Source organism: Falco rusticolus, chromosome 2, assembly GCF_015220075.1.
Source record: "Falco rusticolus isolate bFalRus1 chromosome 2, bFalRus1.pri, whole genome shotgun sequence".
Taxonomy (NCBI): domain Eukaryota; kingdom Metazoa; phylum Chordata; class Aves; order Falconiformes; family Falconidae; genus Falco; species Falco rusticolus.
The window spans coordinates 24,500,860-24,523,687 of record NC_051188.1 but is presented as its reverse complement, the minus strand read 5'-3'; the positions used below and the strand labels follow the sequence as shown (position 1 = coordinate 24,523,687).

Below are 22,828 nucleotides of genomic sequence, written 5' to 3'. Positions count from 1 at the left end.
AGCACAGCTTTCCCACCAGATAATTTTAAATACAACTAGTAATTCCTTCACAAAAAAACCCCAAAAACCAAAAAACCAAAACTAGTAAAAATCCAGAAAGAGCCCTCCAGCATGGGTCATAAAATATGCCACTGTGAACTGAAAAAAATTTAAGAGACTTTCAATTTGGTAATTTTCCCTTCTTTCCTAATTTTTCAGCTTCATAAGTAGCTGCAACACATGTTTTAGGATTATCAAATAACAGAATTAAGGTGTTAATTAGCAGAATTACAAATAGTACCTCTGAAATATCAAAATGAAACTCTAAAGTCTTCCCTGGTAGCTCCTTGGAGGCACTGTTCCACACTCGATGTATTTCCATTTTTGAAAGATCGCTGTGTTGATAGGATGGTAAAACCAAACTGGCAGAACGAGAAACTACCAACTTCAGGATATTCAAGGCTTCTCTCCAGTGAATGCTCTAGAAATAGGTACATTTAATCAACAAACAAAGAGATTCACACACATTCAAGATTATTTACAGTCCTATTTTCTTGCCACATAATAAAAATGTGTAATTGGAGTATTATTATCTTTCTCTCTCTTGGCCAGTGACAATGTGCATACTTGCAGAATAATTTCAACAGCAGAGACCAAGACTTGCCTAAGATGCCATTGTCAGGAAACTGGCCTACAACCTGGGAGACCTGAGTGCAAGGCCAGCTTGGCAAACGATTTAAAATCTCCTAGGCGAATGCCTCAATCAGTATGAGCAAGTATACAGGCCATTGCAGAAACCCCATTTAGCAGCAAAGCTGACTTGACACAGGCTCTTTACAGCTGTGAACTTTTCATAGAAATAAGTATTTTCCACTTGCCAAGAATTAGGCCCAGAAGTCTCTGATGGGAAGTGCTTGTGCCACATCTCCCTCACACTAATAATTAAAAAGAGTGGACAGTCAGGCTCTGCTGGTATTAAGCTTGCTCCTGATGTAGTGTAGCTGCAGCCTAACCCTTCCCACACAGTGAGTGCACAACTAGCCGTCTCACCTGGGGCCATGCGGCCTATCAGGCACCAAGATGTTCATAAACTAGATAGCACACTGGACAGCTGCAGTCCCCCCTGCTAATCTGATCTTAAACTCTTACAAAGAAAATCAACTTACGATAGTAAATACTGAGAAGTTCCTATATTAATATAAAGAAGATATGGTATTTACCTGTACATATTTTTCAATGGTTTTTAGCACTTCCATGTTGAACTGTTTCACAGGAATAGCTGACAGATCCATGTAACTAAGAAGGCTGTAGATCATCTGTAAGAGGGACTGTTGCATACTAGGAAGGCCCTTTTCTAGTAGCTGTAAAAAAAAAAAAAAAGAAAATAAATTTCAAGACATTTCTTCTTATGGAAAAAGCTACTAGTTTCATGAATACCATTTGCACTGTCAATCTCTCTTCACTTACTGATTTTGCAATGCCATTTACAATAATTTTACAAGTGATGATGATACAAGTGTGAAATAAAAAAGAGCTTTAAGTTGAGAGCCAAATGCTAGCCTGTTTTGATAATGAAACATACATTTTATATATGCCTGCCCTAACTTATCCAGAAAACACATTCAGCAGTTGAGTCAACTGGTAGGTTAAATTTATACTGTAACTGGGGAAACACATCCAATCAAAACAGGGGAGTACCTTTTATGTCTACCTTTGCGGAAAGTCAGTGAGAAAAAAGAAAACAGAATTACTGAAGAGACAAAATTACTACTATTCAGACATCAATATATATTTATACAAGTATACTTGACTGCCAGTGCTCACAGGTTGTAACTGCCGAGGAAACATTTTCTATTAAGGAGGAGATGGAGTCCCTGGGCTCACTTACTGTAGAGGGCAATACAAAGAAGGGCTTGATCTAAATCCCAGATTTTCAGAACACCTGAGTATAGATCCCAGAATGCCACAATGAACCTTGGAAATGCAACTGTGCAAATATATATACATGAGAATTACTCAGGAGGCATACAGACAGCCATGCTATGTTTGCACATGTGTGAAATATCTCAGCTGAAAATTTCCTGAAAGGTAGCACTTTTTTCATTGGTGACAGGTACTGTCCCACCCCACAAATTTCAGAGGCAATCAAATGTTACTGCTGGAAGTCACCAGAGGCTCAAGACTACGCTCTGTCCTTCTATTCAGGCCAACAAAAAAGTTCTTCTAATGTTGGTTACTAGAGATACTAGGATACAGAAAACAATGACTTGTAAAAACTCTAGCCTGCTTCATGTCTTCCATCAGAAGAAAATTTCAGCTGTTATCCAAGTGGAGTCTTGTAATTTCTTAGATGTCCTCACTGGCCTGAATGACAAGGCTCCTCTTGTTATTGAATAAGAACACTTCACACCAGCCAAACCAGAATGATCAGGCAGGACACACACCTATCTCACCCTGCTAAGTATCTTCTGATTTCTTTCATCATTAAAAAAGAGTAGTAATTAGTGATTCATAAAACAAAGGCAAATTCCATTAACAGCAAACAGATGGAACTCACTGTGCTTTATCTATTCCTCTACAAAAAGACAGCAAGAATTTTAAATTAAAGGTACTACTTGGTAACCCGCTTCAGCCCATGTGTACCTTTACTGACAGATAAAATGCGCTTAGCAATTCTTAGAAACAGCGTTATAGACTTTTTCTTGTCTTCCATTAGGACTTTGCAATAGAAGGTTTGATTCCCTCCTTGTAAATAGTTCATATGATCAGCACATCAGCTGGCATACCATTTCAGTGTAGGAATAAAGGATTAGAAGAAACTATCTGGATGAAAGAAGTATTTTTGTTCTCTGACAGAGGCTATGCATCAGATAACCACTTTTGCGACAGGAAAAGGAATTCCTGGGAAATAATGGGAATTTTGTCTCTATTGCCGATTAGAAAGCTGTTCTAGGAACTTTATCTCTGAATGCTTCTAGTTTCCATTCTAGTTTGTATAAATATGTTGTCAACAGAATCCTTTGATTTAAACAGCTCTTGGCCATTGAACTCTAAAACATTTGTGGACTGTGCCAGTTCTCACTTGCTTAGATGAGTGTATGTGGTGGTTGATTGTCCAAGCATGTTCTTAAATACATTATGAACTTGTAACAAGAAAGAGTGTTTCATGTTGGATGGAGTTGGGGTAACATATCATTTGGATCAGAGTTTCAGCACAAAGAGTTTCCACTATATTTATAAGAAGAAATCATTACTGTTCTCCATTGTCTCTTTTTTTTTTTTTACTCTGGTCCATGCAAGCCATTTTGAAGAATTGTGGTTTCCTCTCTTGTTAGCATGTGGTAACTATCTGGGTCTTATCTGGGTTTAGGGATCCACACTCTGTTAGCAACATCTGTCCCTTCCTGAAGCAGCACCTAACTAGGTGGAGAGCAGAGCCTGCTTCTTCAAGCGCTGCCTGGGGCTGGCTGCTGCTGGTTGGTGCAGCTGCTGGGGTGCTACTGTAGGAGACAGTTCCCTTTGCCCCTCCAAATCTGGCAGCAGGTGAGAAGAGATAGCTCTTAGACTATGTTGGTCAGTCAAACAAAGGCTTTCTGTGTCCACTAGGGAAAGAAATACAGCATTTCACAAGCCATTAGTGGGATAATGCATGATCTAAGACATGCTTCCTCTTGCAATACAGATGCTTTAATCTCTAGCGATTCCTTGGTTTTGAACAAGTTATGAATGCTCATCCTTTTATCACAAGCAATCCTCTATCTAACAGGGAGGAGGAGGAAACATCTGCCATGAGCATATTACTATGCACTATGTGGTTTCTTGTCCCTTCTGTCCTAATAACATTAGCTATTTAAGTCCAAGCATCACCCTAGACTTAATGAATCACTGATATCACTTAATGAATTAAAATCACTTAATGAATCACATGAATAACATGTGACCCACGTCAGTTCAGATATACTCCTAGAATGACTGTGCTCTCATGGTACAAGGTTGATTTTTAAAAATTAATATGTGAAAATGTAACATAAAATCAAAGTAAGTTTTTCAGTAATGTGTTTGTATGCTGGGTTTGGTAGTGCAGTTCAAAGTTCTACTGCACTATTAAATAATGATTTTTTCTCATCTGGAGACTGAGTTCCCCAAGTATTTTTCTAGAAGAAATGATCATTTTTCATGGATGAAGCTGTAATATGTAAAACTGAGTAAGGAGGACTGCTTGTCACTATACGGTTTGGATAAGAACCTAGTTGTAACATCTTATCTTGTGCCAGAATCATACCCCTATGTAGAAGAATGGCTGCAGAAGCATGGCCTTAGAATCGCTGAAGATCTGCACAATCCAGGCCTGGTATTAGAATAGGCCTGTAATCAGAACTGTACTGAGGTTGCTGTGCTGAAGTTAACAAGAAAGGTAGCCTTGAGCTATTCTTGAATCCTGAGACCAAGTAATTATGTTGTGCCAACAGGCCGTGGCTGTAACAAGCTACAGCTGCTGGGAAAGCAGGTGCAGGGCCAAGAAAGATAGGGACCGGTATGGGAATATAGGGAGTAACAAACTACAAGGCTGAAGCACAGCAACACAATTAGCTACATGGATAGAATGCTTATTTTAGTCATGATAATTAGGGGTGTGAGAACCGCGCGTGTTTAGAGACTACTAGCCAATTATATTTCTGCTTTACGAATATGCATGTGTATCAGCTCTATATAAGTAGTGTTAGAAACTAACAAAGTTGAGCAAGATGCATAACTCATATTGAGCGTCTCCTTGACTCCGGCGAACCCTTCTTCCAACACCCCTAGCTGACAAGCAATTACCTGTCATCAAATAGGTTAAATGCAATTTTTTGTGTGAATGGCAATAACTGAAGCTTTTACCTTCTGCTGAGAGCATTTGTTCTCCTAGTCTTAATTTGTGGTAGAAAGTCCCCTTCCAAAGGTATGCCTGTGTGTTCGGAGGGGTCACTGTTGCAACACAGATTTCCTTTGTTATTCTTAAACACTGCATGTCTCACAATTACCCTCAGGCCCAAACACTGGGGACTGAGCTAGGATTATTAAAACCTGAGGTTCTGTAACCAATGGCTGCAGCATTCAACTGCAGATTGCCCAGTGGTGCTGTTTGTTTAACCCGTTTGGCTTTACCTATTGACAGTATCTCCCACAGCTGTTTATAGAAGACAGGAGCACAGTGCTTATCTTGGTCCGGGGATTAACTAAGAAGAAAGGGGGAAACATTCTGAATGCTGGAAAAATCTCTTCCATGGCCTCAGCAGGCTGAAGAACATGGTTTCTTGTCTCTTGCTCCTCCTCCAGACTGGCAGCTACCCTATGCCCATACAAATATTCCCCAGGCATGACTCAACAGAGCTACAGTCAATGTAAATTCAGAGAAAGGAAGCTGCGTTTACTACTCTGTCATCCTGTGATGATGGTGCTATGTGAGGAACATGCCTTAACTATGATCAAAAACCTGCTTGACTTGCCGTTAATATAGTAGCATTGTGCCAATCTACAGTACAGGGGGAAGTGCAAAGAAAGAGTGTCCAGATGCACATCTAAACCCATTCACGTGCAATAGCCTTCATGGAGGTGCTGCAGCACTAGTAACTACACAGAGCACCAAAGGGAAAACAGAGGGAGGGGCAAATACTTTCCAAAGGCTGGGAAAGCAAAGCAGAAAGAGTTAAACCTCAATTTCTACAGTATTTGGTTATCAGGAGAGGGCTCTGGAGGATTTAGAGTTCTTCAGAGAGGAGTTAATAGTTCTTCAGAGTCTTTGAGATTGAAAACAGACTGAAAAACCTCAAGGTCCTGTTTTAATTTCCTATAGGAGAGTCATGGCTTTCACCATCATTTAAGATCTGATATGATTGTTTACTTAGAGCCTACATGTGCAAACAAGGTGATGAATTGCAGGTTGAGGTAGCAGGGCCAAGACAAAGCAAATGTGGGAGCCTGAGCAAGTATGAGAGCAGTCTGGCTTCTCAGGCTTTTGCAAATCTGTGGATAGCCAGTACTGGAGATGCCTACTGAGTTTTTGTAGATCTTTTGGCAGAGGGGAGAATGAATTTGCTCCAAAAAACAAAGCTGCTTTAAAGAAGCTGGTGAATTTATGCAGTGAGGTGGGTGTTGGTCTCTCTTCTGAAGCAGCGAGTGATAGGATGAGACTAAATGGCCTCAAGTTGCACCAGGGGAGGTTTAGATTGGATATTAGGAAAAATGTCTTTGCTGAAAGGGTGGTCAAGCACTGGAACAGACTGCCCAGGGAAATCGTTAAGTCACTGTCCCTGAAGTTATTTAAAAGATGTGTAGGTGCGGTACTTAGGGACATGGTTTAGTGGTGGACTTGGCAGTGTTAGGTTTACTCAATGATCTTGAAAGTCCTTTCCAACCTAAATGATTCCATGAGCACAGACCTGTCATCTCCCTGGATGAGAGGGGAGACTGACCGCATCTCACTACAGCAGGGAAACGGAGGGATAAATCTGACAACTCTGCAAGAAAATGGTGATCTGATACTGATCTGGCACAAGAGGCAGAAGATAGGTGACCTTAAGCTAAAGAGCAGAACTGAGTCTTGGATCCCCAGTAACAACACTGCATCAGCTCTATACTCCATGTGTGAGAAATGTTAGGAGTAAGCCATGGGCACAGGGGAAAACCTGGGCAGCAAGATGACCCCATTCAGTGTTAGAGGAATGCATACAAATTCGTATCAAGAACCAGATCCTTATATATATATAAATATATATATGACAATATCTTATTTATGCTGCAAAACCCATCCTGGAATTAATCCTCTTATTTTCCTGAGTGGGTTCTAAATAAATGCTGTCCAGTTTCTGTTTCACAGTGGAAAATCTAACTGGTTGACGAGTGAAGCTGCTTTAAGATGTATCCACTCTGCAGACCTTTGCTGGCTTTTGTTTTAGTGTTCAATATCGATTTCTTATAGTAGTTCCCTTCCTTTCTGCTAGTTTCTGCTTTTTATTCCTTAATGCTTATAAATAACAGCTACAGAAAGCCCCCAGTAGTCTGCAGGCAGACTTCAGTTCTTTGGGTTGTTAGGCAACAGAAGATATAAAAGAGTAAAAAGTTTTTGAAAACTTACCTCAGCCAAGTATGTAACCATACTCAAAGTAATATCAGCAAATGCTTCATGCAGGTAACGGCAAACCACATTTACCCAGGTAGCACAGTCCCTTGTATAGCTGTGTGTTTTATAAAGGGTCATGACATGTGCAAGATTTGATAGCTTGGGGTTCTTCTCCTCCAAACAAACCTAATTAAATATAAATGTCAAAACACATTAAGAACAAAGCAACTGCATTTAGAGGGTCTGAGGATGTACAAAACAGGGAAATAACTTTGATACCTGAGCAATCCTTTCAGCTATATCTTTACAAAACTGGTTTGGGCTGTCAAAATGCTGAATTAAATGGGGCAGGAGACACAACACATTCAGTGGAAATCCTAGAATGGGAAAATACAGAACAAAAGGTATATTTTGGAGAGCAAGAGCTACAATGATCTTTAAGTTGGTGTTTCATGGGATGTCATGGTTTCAATACTGTATTAGCCGTAAACTCACACAGCGTCTGTCAGGTTGGCCACACCACTGGCCATGCCACATTTGTCTTAAAGGTGCCTTAATTTGAAAATCCAGTATATCATTTAGGCAAAAGTACTGTTATAAACATGAACCTATTTCTGCAAACACTACTGCACAAACAGGTATTTACAGGATAAAATATCTCTCAAAAGTATATACTTTATTCCTGTTAGTATGCGTATCTTTTCCACTTATTGACAGTCTTATTGACAGGCTTATTGACAGTCTTAACTGGTGGCATTTTCATTACTGCTGCTAAAACATGAAAAGAAAATCAGTGAGTATTGATAAATGAACAATTGTTTTGGTCAGGCTGCCAAGCGCAGCTTCCATTTTTTTATCCTGTTCAGGTTAATAATAATAACAACAAATCAAAATTCAGATATAACTGGTCAGATGAGACTACTCATACGTGTGCTTTTGAAGCTAGGAGATGACTCCTACACCAAGTGCCAGCCACTGCCATTAGCGTTAAGGGCTACCAATCCATAGCTCAAGGTTGTTGATGAACTACAGGCAGTGACTGTAACAGGCAGCTGTAACAAAAGCTGCTCTAGTTCAGGTGGGAGCACAGAAATCAAGAAATTGTATCTGGGCACAATCTGTTTTGTGAAAAGAAAGAATCTGATCGAGGAAAGTAACTTTCTAACCATTCACCCCCTCTCATTCTACACAATTAAAGAAGTTGCCTAAATTAGGAGTGTAATTCCCTAGCCTTCCTCTATACTGAGGGAAACAAAAAGATACCTCCAGATGGTATTGTCACAGCCCATGTGTGAATTGCCCAACTAAAGTCTGGAACGCAGGCACCACACAGGTGCTTAGAGATGGGCAGGCTGTTCATGGTGTTCATCCCCTTACTCTGTGCCTAAGCTTGTTATGACTTAGTCGGGAAGCCTGCACAGTTGTCTTAATATCTGTGTTTCTGACTGCTTAATTAAGAAGTGGTCACAATCTCAGCTAAATAATTGAGAATTTCAAAATGTTACTTTATTTCCTTATAACCCAGGCCTCTCTCCTCATTCACTTATGTGCTGTTATAGTTTATCTAAAAAGTGTACCAGAGTTTTTGATATTTACATTTCTAGGGAAAATCCCATAGAGCACTAATTGTAAATCAAGTAATCTGAAATATTCTGAAAATAATTCAATGGAAAAACTGGCCAAAAGAGGTTCTAGAAAATTTGACAGTATCTCCTTAAATATGTTTACTTTGTCAGCACTCAGAAACCTTATATATTGTTAAGCCCTAGACATGAACTGTTAAATAATACATAACTGCTCACCTCCAAAACCTTACTGAACAATAGATGCACTTTTCAGAAACATGTTACGTTGCTATGAAAGTTCCAAAAAGCTCAACCCGCTCAAAGCAAAAGCATATTATGCTATATTAGAAGATAAAGTGCCATTTTCTGTTTTGTTCAAATAGCTTAATGAGGCTGTATCGATGTCAGAGCAATGGAAATGGAAAAAGAAGAAAGTACGCTGGTTTTACCTATAGCTTGAGAGGAATCCACCATGGATATTCGAGACACTGGTGTCAGCAAACTGAAGAGCTGTAGTGTGAGATCAGTGGTAGTAAGGGAGGTGAATCCTTTCAGGAGTAGCTGCTGAAGCCCTGAGAAGTCTGCCCACTTCAGCTGCCCTTGCAACTTCTCTAACTTCTCCCGGTTTTCAGCTTTATCTAGTGGCAAATGAGCCAGAAGTTTACTCAGTAACCGCAATGCCATTAGATACTCAAACTCAAAATCTGATTCCATCAGAGCCACAGCAACCCAGAAGATGGTGGCCAGTAGGTTGGTTGGATTGTTAATATGGGATGGGTCAGTGAGACTGTCCTTTAGAGAAGATGAACTTCTTGTTTTAGAGGAGAGGCCTTGCTGGGTGCACGCCTGAATTCTGTCTAGCGTGGCACTGCGTGGTGGGTCTGAGGACTTGTCCACATCTCCAAACTTTTTGGGTACAGAGAAGCTCCTCTGGTGCCTGCTTCGTTCAGCCGTGGCTGTGTTACTGCTTGCAGGATTCACATTGAGCTGCCCTGTGCTCTTCCGGTTTGCAGTCAGTTTGGTGCTTGATGTTAAATCTGGCGAAGATGAACTGAAACCAAAATATATAACACACATTGCAACGCGTTAGTGCACAGCTTGAAACTTGTACATATACTGGATGCAAGTTAAGTATACATCAAACTGTAAATAAATATTTAAATAGGAAGAGTAAACCACACACTGTCCATTGCAGCCTTTTTTTTTCCAAAACTGCCCACAGACACGACTGAAGTGAGGTTCACGTGGCACTGCATCAAACCAGGACAGGATAGCCTATGGTCTAGATAGGTAAGAACAACATGGGGATACGAGATACAGAGCTGTGAAGTGACTTGTGGAAATGCCTATATAATGGGGCAGGGGTAGAACTGAAAACAATTTTGGTCTTTAAAATGCCCTCATCAGTGGAGCATACCCTGAACTTGGCATAGCTGGCAGGCAAAATGCACGATGGCTTACTAGCTCATGTGAGAACTGTGGGCAGAAAAAACAGCGTATCTTAAGCAGAACCAGAAATATACCACATTGTCCTCAAGAAACCTGTCATGTGACTGCCTAGATTCTTGCTAGCACAGGTCCTTCAGAAACCTTGTTGTGACTGCACCCTCCCCTGCCTGTATCCTAAGATCCCCTCAAGATGGTTAACAGAAAGCAGAGGCATTTCAGTTTCAGTGACTGATGCCTCCTCATGGACTATCATGGGATGATCCAGACAATCCCTATCAGTTATCTGTACAGATGAACATGCTGTGTGGATATATGCAAGGGAAGTTTGTTCTGGAGAACAGCTAATTCCTGACTCTTTGGTCCCATTCCTACCTCATATACTATAAGTCCCTACTCTCTATAATAATTTGGAGAGGATCCTACGGAATCAATAGTGTCAGGGCAAAGAATATTGCATCCTACTGCTTTCTGGAGTGTTTCTTATTTCTTGCTCCATCTTGCTCTTCCCTGAAATGTGCACTAAAGAAAGATAAACAGCTCTTAAGTTTAGAAAGTAGAAGTATTTCCCCATCTCTGCTCTGTCACAAGGCAATACCTGTTTTCTCCCATTGCAGTATAATACACAGAACTCTGCCTACTAACTTTAGAAATGATAGCCCTTGTATTTTTGTTTTGCATGCAAAGCGTAGTAACTTATGGACATTTTTCAAAATGTTCCCTTGCTATTAGGAGTCAGATAGACATTAATCTCCCTCAGTACTGTCAACAGCTAAAGAATGTTAAAGAATGAGCCTGCAATTTCCTCCATTTACAAAGGCCTACTTTAAGGCCAAGGGTTTCACAAAGATGGTCTATGTGCCTAGCAACATCCATGGGTTATGTACACATGGGACAAAATTCTCCATAGTTTTATTGAGGAGAACAAACCATAATAATTTACTTAGGGAATACTTCATCCAAGAATGACAGGTTGTATGAAACCAGTATTACAAAAGCCATGTTTCTTCCCAGGTATGTTTTCAAGTATATGATACAAAGGTTCAAAAAATGCAGTACTTTTAAAGGATATTGAAGTAAGTTATAGCCAAGTGGCAGCAAGGCAGAATTTATAATTCATTGTAAAGCTCCATTAGTTATATGAACATTATTTCAACTATTGCAAAATTTGGCTGAGATGTGCTCTTGGTCTAGTTCTCTGAAGGTTACAAATTAGTTCAGTCTTATCAAAATTATTGTATGTTGTCAGACTGCAGAACCACACACTTAATATCATGAGACATTGAAGAAAAAATATAGTTAGGAGAACAGGCCCTTACCGTGATAACACCGTCAAGAGATCACTGTTCTTCAAACAGTCGGACAGATTATCCACAGCTGCTTCCAAAGTAAGTAGTGCCTCCATTACATACCCCTATCAATGCACAAGGTTAACCATTTCAACAAAGACATTCAATATAGAGAACATTTAAAAATCTTCAGTTCATACAAGGAATAGGCACCTACTGAAAACCTGTAATTTCTCCTGAAAAAACAACAACATCCACATCAATGCCACTGCCCTAACATTAAAATGGCACTACAACTGTGTTTTATTTTCTGTCTCTGAATGATCTATGAAGGCATGCAAGAAGGGCACATATCAGGGGATTGGTAATGGCATACAGAACCTCTGACTTGAAGATCACTGATTTGAATTCTTGCACAAGCAGTTGTGACAGAATATTACTGTCATCTTGTGGCAGTTTCATTACCTAAGTAAAATATGGAGGTGATGTCACTCTATTCCTTACTAAAAGGTAGTAGTTCTCTTTACCGAGTCTTGACTCTTGCAATAAATAGTCTTTGGTGGTAAAAACTGCAGTCTGTTTAGCTAAACTGAGTGGATATTACAGTTCACTAAGAGTGAACTGGATCAAATAAGGTCAGTGTAAATTTTGTAGATGGTGTAGATTTCTTTATTCCAAAAGTTGTGAACATTTGAGAAATGAGGTGTTGTCTACTTCATGTTGTCATATTACATCAGCAGATAGGATGATGGGTTCCTTAAGCACAAATTAATGGTGTGAAAAGGGAAAAAATGGTAATCGCAAATATTTCATTTTGAGTGACATTTACTAGATGTTTTCTAATTAGAGCTATACGACTGTGAAAACCTGACAAAGGCTTTGATAAGGTGCATATGGATTCAGTAAACTCGGAGATAATCTTTTCTAAGGCCACATTCTACTTTGCATCACTTGAGTCCAGAACACCTTGTTATAATGGTAATTTTAAATTAAGTACACATTTAATCAACAGTACTAAGAAGCATTCTATACAAATGCATACCTGAATCTCATCTCCATGCTCTCCAATAACTTCCACCAATCTTGACAGGAGGTCAGACAACGCATGGGCAGAAAGGGGCTGCTTTAGGGCCCTGAATATCTGGAAAGATCGACCAGCATAATGTCTTGAAGAGCTTGAAAGAGCTGTTTGTAAAGCAACTTCACTCAGATGTTGCTCCAGATGAAAACCTAAGCAAAAGAACAGCATGTCAATTTGGGTTTTTTTTGTAATGACAGACTTTACTGTGGGTCATAAACAGGCTGAACCAACTCTGTGGGGAGGATATGCACTGTAGTGTATCCTGCAAACCCTGTGAGAAATAGATATGCAGAAATGTCTGTGTTTGGGAGAATTTCCCACTGTTTACATTTATTTCACACAGAATGTAAGAAATTAAACCGCAAAACCAAAATTCTGAGTCTGCAAATGTTAGTCAGCTAAAACCTGAAATTATTCATCATATTTCAATTTTTTTACAATTCTTGGACCAACTTTCAAGCCACCCACTATTCTTGCTGGCAGCAACACAGAAACTTGTGAACCTCCCAAACCTAACGCCAAGCTGAATTAGGAGTCTTTCTATTAGCCTCAGAAGGCTTTGGATAAGATCTTAAATATAAATACCGATACTGCATTCTGCTTTGATCTTGCAAGATATTTAATTAGTGACTGTGTTGGTTTTCAAAATACCATCAGTACATTTCCTAAGCTCTAAAAACTTCATAAATTAAAACCAAACTTCTATTGCCAGAAGAAATTTAACAAGGTACATTTACTCAGTATCTGTGATGTATTTTACCAACAGGACATAGAGGGACTTTCATCTGGTAGAATCAATCAAAAGGCTTAAAACCAACAGCTTTGAAGAAATAATTTGATTTAACATTCAGCCGCAGTCTAACCTAACATGATTTTTTAAAGCAATTCTTTCATACGTCATACATCCTTGTTAAGACATACAGTATGTCATGCTTCTGCATAAGCAGATCTACCAAGTCACAGGATAAACATTCAGTGTGACCTTGAGGGAATACTCTTTTAGTTATGAAAGGAGAAAAAAATTACTACCTGACTTGGAATCTTTAAATACAGATACAACATGACGCAGAAAATTAGTAAGCTGTTCAGCACTCTTGGTGTTCTGATTTTTGGGTGTGATATCTTCATGGCACCAAAGTGGACCAAATGCCCTTAGAGAAATACACAATAAAGCACAAAATTTCTTTGAGTTATCTGAAATCAATATAATCAGCTAAAATATATGAACTGTAAAGGCAATCAGATATTTCCAGGGCCATAGCCTGGAAAACATGCAACTGAACAGAATTTTATGAGCAAAATACAGGTAAATAAATATTCCTATGCTGTATTGTACAAAATGTCTCTTTTAAAATATGAGTTACACCATTTAGAGAGCAGATAGACAAATCCCTGGTTTTTAATTTAACATCGCACCTAGGATCTGCTGGCTGTAGTCAGTAGTTAATATTAGTTTCACCATGGCCTTCACTCTGCCACTTGCTATGTAATTTTATAATAATAAAACCATCATCTTCCATTAGTTCATTGTTGAACATAATACTATCAGTCAATTAAACATTTTACTCCCGTATGGTAAGATTTCTTCTGTTCCTAACACCGTAGTGCTTTATGTACCTACCTACTTCTGTAATTATCAACAAAATAGGAATGGGAGTCTGTAATTACCATAAAAGCTTGGTCATTTTCCTTCAAGTCTTTTAAGTTGCTACAGATAATTGCAGAGAAGACATGAAGGTATGCCTGTCGAGTACAAACATATCCCCTGCTTATCTCCATTACCTGGTTGTCAGAAACTTGATTAATTTGTTTGCTTTCTCATCTGTTTCAGCAGCAGTGTCCATGTCCTCAACCTCTTGTGTAATCTGTGGGAGATTTCCACTGCTGCCTCCCAGACTGATACTGGAAGAGGTGGAGCTGGAGCTCAAGCCGGAGTCTGGCACCGGAGACGACTGGTATTCTCGCAGAAAGTCAAAGCCACCTGCCAGATGAAGGAGAGGAGATAAAGATGGAATGCACTGTTGGGCCACCTTTACAGATGAAAGTGTCTGCCAAGCAGCTCTTTTCAGAGTCAGAAGCAGAAACCTTCTACTAGGAAATACGGGGGAAACCTGCAGAACACAACAACCCTCAAATGCCAATGGGAGAGAAAATGGTACTGTGTTTCTAAAAGTGTGGAATCCAACATAAAATGAAAAAAAACAGTCTTTTTTTTTTTTTTTATTATTACTGCATGAGGGCTACAGTACTTGACAAACAAATGTTTCAGGGCATTTTACATTCAGAAGCATGACTATTTGTGAAGTGAATTTTGAAGTTGGCCAAGTCCATGCAAAGTTCATCTCACTTCTCTGGGCTAGTCTGATGAGGAGAAAGACATCTGTGGGGTGGAATTTTTAGGACAATGATGCTGTCCCAATTTTACGAATGTAATGGAAACCAAGACACAAATGTTCAAGTCTTCTGTTCAACACCTTCAGTAACACTGGACTGCTGCTACTAAATATTTTCAGCATTAAGATAAAACCTCTGAGTACGAGTTCTGCTAGACCAAAAAAGCCACACAACTTCCAAGCTGAAATTAGAAACTAAGAACTGTTTTCTTAAGGTTAGACTGCTAGTCATCTTAGCCTGTATCTACAACAGAAAAACTGGCCTTGCAAGAAGGCTGGGAGCAGGAGGGGCCTCTCTACTGACAAATCCATTGCAGGTCAGGAGACTCGTTAATTTAGTTGCCTGACATTATGTGGAATGAACCTGAGCTGAAGTATTTTCAGTTATGATTCTCTGCTATAGCTACTCACCCACACGGTCACTCTTTATATTAGCTGCACAAAAAAGAGCCCAAATACAAAGCTGTGATAACTTCCTGGACTTGAGAAGCCCAGGCACTGGGTGGCAATTATGTTTTTCAGACAGGAATGAAAACAGTTTTTCATTTTGGCAGAAAAGCTGTAATACAACTTTAATGTAAGAATTTTATTCTGCATTTAATAATTCATGGGCATGCATTGGAAAAGAGATCCGCACAAATCAAGAGAAATTCACAAGAGGTAATTTTGCACAGATGTTATTCAGAATGAAACCTCAATGACCAAACTAACTCATTAAACTGAAATACCTATGCTGCCTTCTCATTACTTTAAAAAAATGTTTTGCATCTCATAAAAAAAAAATCAGTTATCAAATAATATTGTTTATAAAGCCAAAATATGTATTATTTTTGGTTATATTCCTAAAGAACCGTGGAAATGCACCAATCTGAGAATCTTTCCTTTTAATTTCTCACTGTATGGTGAAGTTCCTCACTCTCTCCCAGACAACAAGTCCTATCTCCATAACTCTACATTGGTTCTGTGAATCCTTCAAATCGCAACAGTATGCTTGCTTTTCGTAATATTACATGACAATAGTAAAGCTAGCTAGCAGCTTTCTACAAAATGTTCCCAACCAACCCCTTAAAAGCAGGTAAACTGCACAAAGTTAATAGAACACCCATCTCAGCAGACGCCTGAAGTAAGCCTCCTACTGCAGAAACAGATTTCAGGACAGAAATGAAGTTTATCTGTGATATAAAGGAGGGTGTATATCATGTGAAATTTAATTTAATAATGGAAAATCTGAACTGCACATTCTTGCTGCTCTTCCTGTGTTGGAATTATTTATTCATTTCTTTTGAAGGCTGAAGAGTGATTGCCCTCATTTAAAGTAGTCCCAGCTCCCTGAGGGGGAAGTTAGGAAGTTATTAGCCATGTTAATGTTTAAAATTCTACATTATATATTTTGTCTTACATCAGATAGCTTTCTCACTATCATGAAAAGTTATCTAATAATAATTTGGGTGCATCTCTAGGGTAGTTCACATGGAATTAATATTAATGGGAACTATTCATATTTGCGACTTTACTACTTTATCAAAACTGTTATATTTTAGGAAAGTAACCTTGACATCCTACTTTCAAAAACTGCACAGTATAATGCTATGTTCTTTTTTCTGCTGCTTTATTACCTGTATAAAGATATTCAGGTAAGTATGCTGGTTGTACTGTCAGAGTCTTGATTTCATTCATCTCTCTGGTCTGAAGAAGCACTGATGCAATGCCTTGATAGTTGCTATTGCAAGACAATGCAATCAAAAGATGAAGCAGTAACTTTTTACTGTGTTCAAAGACCTCAGGGCGGTAATGGTCAAGACCTAAAAGAAAAGGTTACAGCAATCACTGAATATGAAGTAATAATAAACAAGTACACATTCCAGAAATACCAAAAATTCCAAGGCAGTTCATGGCAACAGTGCAAACAAACAAAATATGCAGTATATCTAGATAACAGTTACTAGTGTTTTTACTTGAAAGTAGGTGTATATTCAGTTTACAGACTGAGGTCCCATACCGGAGGTACAAAAGAATGTGTGGCAATACAACTTTATGCATTCTGTCTCACTGCAGTGTTAATTTGACAGGGCTGGAAAACCCCTAAAAGATGAGAAACTCTTGATGGTAGTTATAATTACATTGATTACCTCAGTATCTGGCTTTCTTGCACAGACATCAGTTTTACAAGTGCAAACTGTAAGAGGTCAATGCCGATTTATTAAGAAAGGAACTGAGACAAAACCCCTTGAAAAAGAACTTCAGATACCAGTGACTAGCATGAGAAATTAGCCACCAGCTCAGGGTACAGAACTGAAACCGAAGGTCTAGCACTGAAAGACTCCAATCCCATTAGCACTCCTGCTCTTACAAGATTTTAACACAGCCTGAACAGTTCATAAATTACAAATATAAAGGAAACATGTTTGTAAAATAAACTGCACTGTGTGGTAGTAATCTCAATTCTCTTTCAGTATCTTTCAAGATATTTAAAAATACTTTCTCCCATTTAGAGGCAATTTCAGTACTGAAAAATGGAATTGTTTTCTTCTTCAGCTCCTCTCTTCTCAGGACATACTCCTCTTTGAAAAGCAACTACTTTGTTACTCTAAGTGGCAGCAGCCAACAGGTCTTTCAAGTCAGGTATTTTCTAATATACTCCAGTCATGCTGGTTATTGTCTGGCCTGCAAAAATGAAACTGCTCATACTGCCACAGTCTGAACAATGTGTCTTTGGCTCCTATGGGCAGGTTTATGGATGTCCTGTGATCCTTGCTCTTGCTCATCTGCCCATAACCTCCTCCAAAAGAACCACAGCCAACGTGCCCACCTCTTTTTCAGCTTCTTCGGGTTTCTGCTCCTATTCTCCTTTCTTCATTTCCTTCCACCTGCCAGGAGATAATGAACCCATCCTACCCTGTTCTAACATACACTGAAAAGGATACGAAAAGTTCTTTTAGTTGAAAGCAAATTCTAGATTGGCAGCACTGAAATCCTGTTAAACCCCAGTGCTGTATTAAAGTACTGACATAGACTATGAAGTGAGAAGGACAGTTCAGCTTTTGTGCTTTTCCAGTGCTGGGCCCTTCTTTAACTTGGAAGAGTTCCTGAGAGGGTAAACTTCTGTGATGTGGACACATTTCCATGGGAAAGAAGTCTAGCTGCTCAACTCATTTCACACGGGTTGCAAAACAGTTTTAAAACAGCAGTGATTTTCATGCACTGCTGAGACAGGCAGGCTCACACCAGCAGTCTGCCTCTCTACTTCACAATCAGTACTACAAACCATCCAACAGCCTATTAAACACACATACATTGCAAAATTCTTTCATTTTAGTATTTTCTCACTTCCTTCCAGTAAATGGAAGAATACAGGCTCTTCAGCTAGTCACCATACCAGTTTCCAGTTTCCTTTTCGGCCAGATGCATCTGCCTGTGCACATTCCAACAGGACAGAAATACTTAATTTTTAATCACATTCATACCTTTGGCTAACACGTGTAGCATAACTTCCTTACACCATCACAACAGAGCTCTACTATAAAACATAGAAACATTTTCTACAGGAGCTACAACAGCTCTAGAGAAACTGAACTTGAAGCCTGGAAGCTGTGATCTCATTTTAGTTACCACTAAACCAATTACATTTAGTGACCAGTTACATTTAACTTTAATTTCACATTTGAGAATTGAGATTTCTTAACCAAGGGATTACTTCAAATGGTATTTATAAATTTCTATTTATTTCTTATGAAAAACTGTAATGTTGAAACATTATTGTGTGAACAAATCAGTAGGTATTTTTATAATGGATTAATATCATAACTCTGTTTCTGCATATGAATATTTGCATGGCTCCCTAATGGCTCCTTACAGCCGTCTTAACTGCAGTGGCCACGCTGCCGCATACTACTCCTGTGTTAATTTATTCATTTATTCCTGTAAGAATTTCTAACTGTAAGCACCAGTTTTCTTACGCTTGTTACAAATCATACTAGAGACGCTGCTTGATCAATTGATGGTTATTGATTTGATTCACACACTTATCCAGTTTTCTTTCAGTTTCCTCTTATACTTAGAAAGTTCCAGCAATATAAAAAAGAAGTAAAATTTGTTATGGGCAGCCACAAAATAGATTTAACTTTTAAGTGGAGGGTATATGTAAAATGTCGTATTGAAACTGACCCTGGAAGTCCCATCTGACATGGTCCTGGCTGTTATTCTTGTGTTTCATTAGAAGTCTGTGGAAATCAATATACTAATATACAAAACTTCAGTTTTTGATGAGTGTGCATTTTTCAAAAACTCCTATTTCATAAAAATATTTCAAACAGAACAGTTGGTAACAGCATAGCTGAAAAGGAGAATGAGGTATCTTCTTCAACTATATACTGAAATATATCACATATATTCTACCGGTGTGCTATAACCTCCCAATTTAATCTTTTTTGCCCACTGAACAACAGACTCTTCCAAAATTACCAGTGAATAGACTTAGTGGTAACTATGGTGGCTGAATGAGAAGTGGACTTCGATCTCCAGTCATAATAAATTTATTTCACAAGTGTGTGGCTGTATTTGTTTGTGAAAACCATTATTTATCAACCATGAAAGTTAGGGAATAGCTTTATAATGCTAAATATGCTTGTGTGCTAAAAAATCAGGCCACTCACTTTTCATAATGTTAAGTGCCAGGGTAAGGAAGGTATCACCTTCCAGCTGAACTGTGTTACAGTCAAGAACAGACACAGCAGTGGGGAAAAAGCAGTGCGTCTATGCTCAGATATATAAAGGAAGACACCGATGATAAAGTATTCCATTAGCAGTGAAATTAATGAAGCTTGCTTTCCAGTGGTTTGTGTCCTACCTTCACTATCTCTGCAGTACAGCAATCTCACCTCTTACACAATACTTTCTGCAAAGGCAAGAGACAGCACTGGTGTGTGTAGTCCAGGTCTAAGGCATGTGCTGACTGCCCAGCTGCCCATCACAAACCAGGCTGTACAAAGGCTGGGTTTCTTCTGCCTTTCTCACAGCAGGGCCTATGGTTTTTTTAGAGATATTTTAGGAAGTCAATCATCTTCAAATTTCTACCCAGATCTCAATTTTGGGTGAAATTGGCCTAAATATTCAAAAGCTTCAAAATTTTGAGACTAATTCACAGACTGTAATTGCCTAAGGCTTTTTTTTTTCTTTTTTTTTTTTTTTTGGAAATCATAATTAAGAACATGTAAGAAACACACCTCTACAGCTTCAGCAAAACTGAACTAAAAGGACAGGAGTACGTTCATACTATATTTCTTGTTCTGTTGGTCTTACCTAAAAAGAGAGCATGAAGCAATAAAGGGAGATGAAGAGCCCAATCTTCTCTCACACTGTGATCCGCTACCATCTCAGTCATGAAGATGACAGCAATATTACACCTGGAAATTAAATCACAGTATCAGTTTGAAACCTCTTGGAGGTAGGAAAACAGTAACATGATGGCTATTTCTGACGAAATAAACAATCTCTACATTTTCGGACTTGTAGCATTTCTTCTCAGTATGATTGATGCTGGAGCATCTTGGCTACAGTATTAAGCAGGTAAGTACTCATTCTGAAAAGAAAACTATTACTGTCAATACAAATCATGTAAAAGAAGAATTCCAGAACATGCACAGCCTAGTTAAAATAAAAGATCAAGAGGGGGAAAAGTGCTATGAATAACAGCCACATAGACTTGGGAAAGATAAATTTTCCTTTTCAGTTTTAGATTCTTATCAGAAAGTGATGTTCTACACTGTAAATAGGCTTTCTGGTAGAACTACATGCCTTCATTGCATGGTAATTTTAGCACTGGAAATTAGCAGAAATTGAAGCTATGTCTTTCAGATGTTCTGAGTGGTGGGACAGTTGGGACTGGTGTTGGTTAACCAGTACGAGGAAGCATCTTACTGTTTGAAATGTCAGAATGAGAAACTGCTCACCTGTGAAGAGGTCCCCGTGGTGTGATGGTTTCTGGGAGGTAGTCCACAAGTGGTGCCCAGCACCCTCCATTGTAAGGCATGGGCAGGGGATGTGGTTGTTTGGTTTCAACAATGTTCAATAACCAGCTTGTATATGGAGAAACAGGATCATCTGCGTGGAAAAGCATTATAAGAGTGCATAAAAAACAAGTCTGGTTACTCATTTTTGAGAAATAATAAAAAGAGAGTTTATACTAACATATCAGCTCAGCTGCTTGGAATAATGTGGTAAGATGACATGAGGTCTGCAAATTCCTGTGTTCAATAACAAGTGATGCATTTTTAATCCTGCTTTCACGCTGCTGGAAATTAAACAGATTCCAGGCAGACAGCACTAAGTGGTAGGAGCTGCAGCTGAATCCCTGCTGTCACTTAGTAGCTTTGGATTCAGATCACAAAGCAACAAGCAACAGACTTTCTCTTCAAAAATGAGAGAGAAGTTCAGCCAACAAAGCTGCTGTCAGAAGCCATCTGTTGCAAGGAGCCGCATACCAGCGACACATTCTTGCAACTCCTCACCAGTGCCCTACAGAGCAATGCTACAAAGACAGAAGTCTAATGTCCTGAATTAAGAAGGAGGCATAAGGAATGCAAAAAACATCTTCAGGGTAATTTTCTTTCAACAGGGATGAATTATCTCTTGAATTTCTCAAAGATGTATTTAACTTTGCTTCAGTATGACAGCTGCTGTATATTAATGAGCAATAACTTTTTTCTTTCACCTGTTCATCTGCAATGATGTGGGTCATGTAAGGTATTTCCACCACTTTCTGTCTCCTCTCAGCTGCACAGCTTTGTTCATCTCTCCTGTATTCTGGTCCCTCTCATTCTTCACCATTTTCCCATTGGTCAGTTCTTACTTTCCAGGGCTGGCAGTCTGTGATGCACTGCCATGGAAAATGTCCTTTGCAGGCCTGTTCTTGACATATGCCCAAACACTGTCCTTTGTGGATTTTTAATGAGAGCATAATTATTTGCTCTGTGTTTTTTTTGTTATACTTTTGTATTTTAGGTAGGTTTGAAACTCTCAGCACTTTCCGTTTTTTAAGAGCATGTATCTGGTGCTTGTCAGGTTTGCCACAGGAAACAAAACTGTTCTGACACCTACAAAAGCAGCAGAGTTAGCTCTCCCTGATGCACATCAGTCCTCAGTTCTGACAAAAGGACTTCAGGTTTCCAGACCTTCAGGAGCCCTTCAATGGAGTAGCTGCTCCTCCAATTACTACTAAAATAATTTTAACATTCCCATTCTTCAGCATTAGTCTTCCAAGAAGCACTTTAGATTTTTATGATTTAGACCTCTACTTATTTCTCTCATCCTCTGGAGGATGATTTATTCATTACTGATAAAGAAGAATAAATCAACATAATAATGTAGCAAAGTATATTATTTTCACATATTCATCTTCTAAGGATTAACCAGATGTCTGCCAGATGCTTTCCACATAAAAAGCACTGCACAGTCACTATTTATTACTATCAATTTAAGTGTTTCACATAAAACTGCTTTTGTTTTCACAGGTTTATGTGCAGACTGAGAAAAAAAAAAGAAGCACTTTGCACCTTAACATACAATCTTTGCCTGAACAACTGAGTTTCTGTGCTGTGGATTTGTGTTCTCTATTTATATCCTCAGCAGTACATGTCCACTCAAGTAGACTGGACAGAAGAAAGAAGCCATACCACCAACTCCTTTGCAGCCTGGGCTGCCTGCCAGAGGGAGTAAGTTGCACTTTCTTAATGGAAGTTGCATTAATTATCTTGTAGAATGACAAATGGTGTAAGAACTCCTCTTTCTTTTTAGAGTTCTCTATAAATGTCAGTAGCTAAGTGTATTTCACTTCACATCTAGGTATTCATATATTTGTGGAAAGAACCCCTGTGAGAAGGAAACCTTGCATAAATATTCACAGTACTATAAGCCTTGCAGGTACAGGCAGGAAAAAACATCTGGGCACTGGCTTGAGGAGACATTCCAAAAGAGCA

The 22,828-nt window shown here is 38.9% G+C and overlaps 1 protein-coding gene across 6 annotated transcripts in view; it reads right to left on the bottom strand.

Moving 5' to 3' along the window:
* The window catches only part of FRY (FRY microtubule binding protein), a 217,736-nt gene that overhangs the window by 35,824 nt on the left and 159,084 nt on the right, over positions 1–22,828 (bottom strand). For all 6 annotated transcript variants that reach the window (XM_037377269.1, XM_037377265.1, XM_037377267.1 and 3 more), the window contains exons 37-48: positions 20,804–20,954; positions 20,154–20,257; positions 16,472–16,657; positions 14,245–14,443; positions 13,492–13,613; positions 12,424–12,611; positions 11,412–11,506; positions 9,096–9,697; positions 7,361–7,458; positions 7,097–7,267; positions 1,200–1,340; positions 281–460 (exon numbers count right to left, since the gene is read on the bottom strand). In XM_037377269.1, coding sequence (XP_037233166.1) covers positions 281–460; positions 1,200–1,340; positions 7,097–7,267; positions 7,361–7,458; positions 9,096–9,697; positions 11,412–11,506; positions 12,424–12,611; positions 13,492–13,613; positions 14,245–14,443; positions 16,472–16,657; positions 20,154–20,257; positions 20,804–20,954 — 2,237 coding nt within the window. The remainder of the gene's footprint in view (positions 1–280; positions 461–1,199; positions 1,341–7,096; positions 7,268–7,360; positions 7,459–9,095; positions 9,698–11,411; positions 11,507–12,423; positions 12,612–13,491; positions 13,614–14,244; positions 14,444–16,471; positions 16,658–20,153; positions 20,258–20,803; positions 20,955–22,828) is intronic.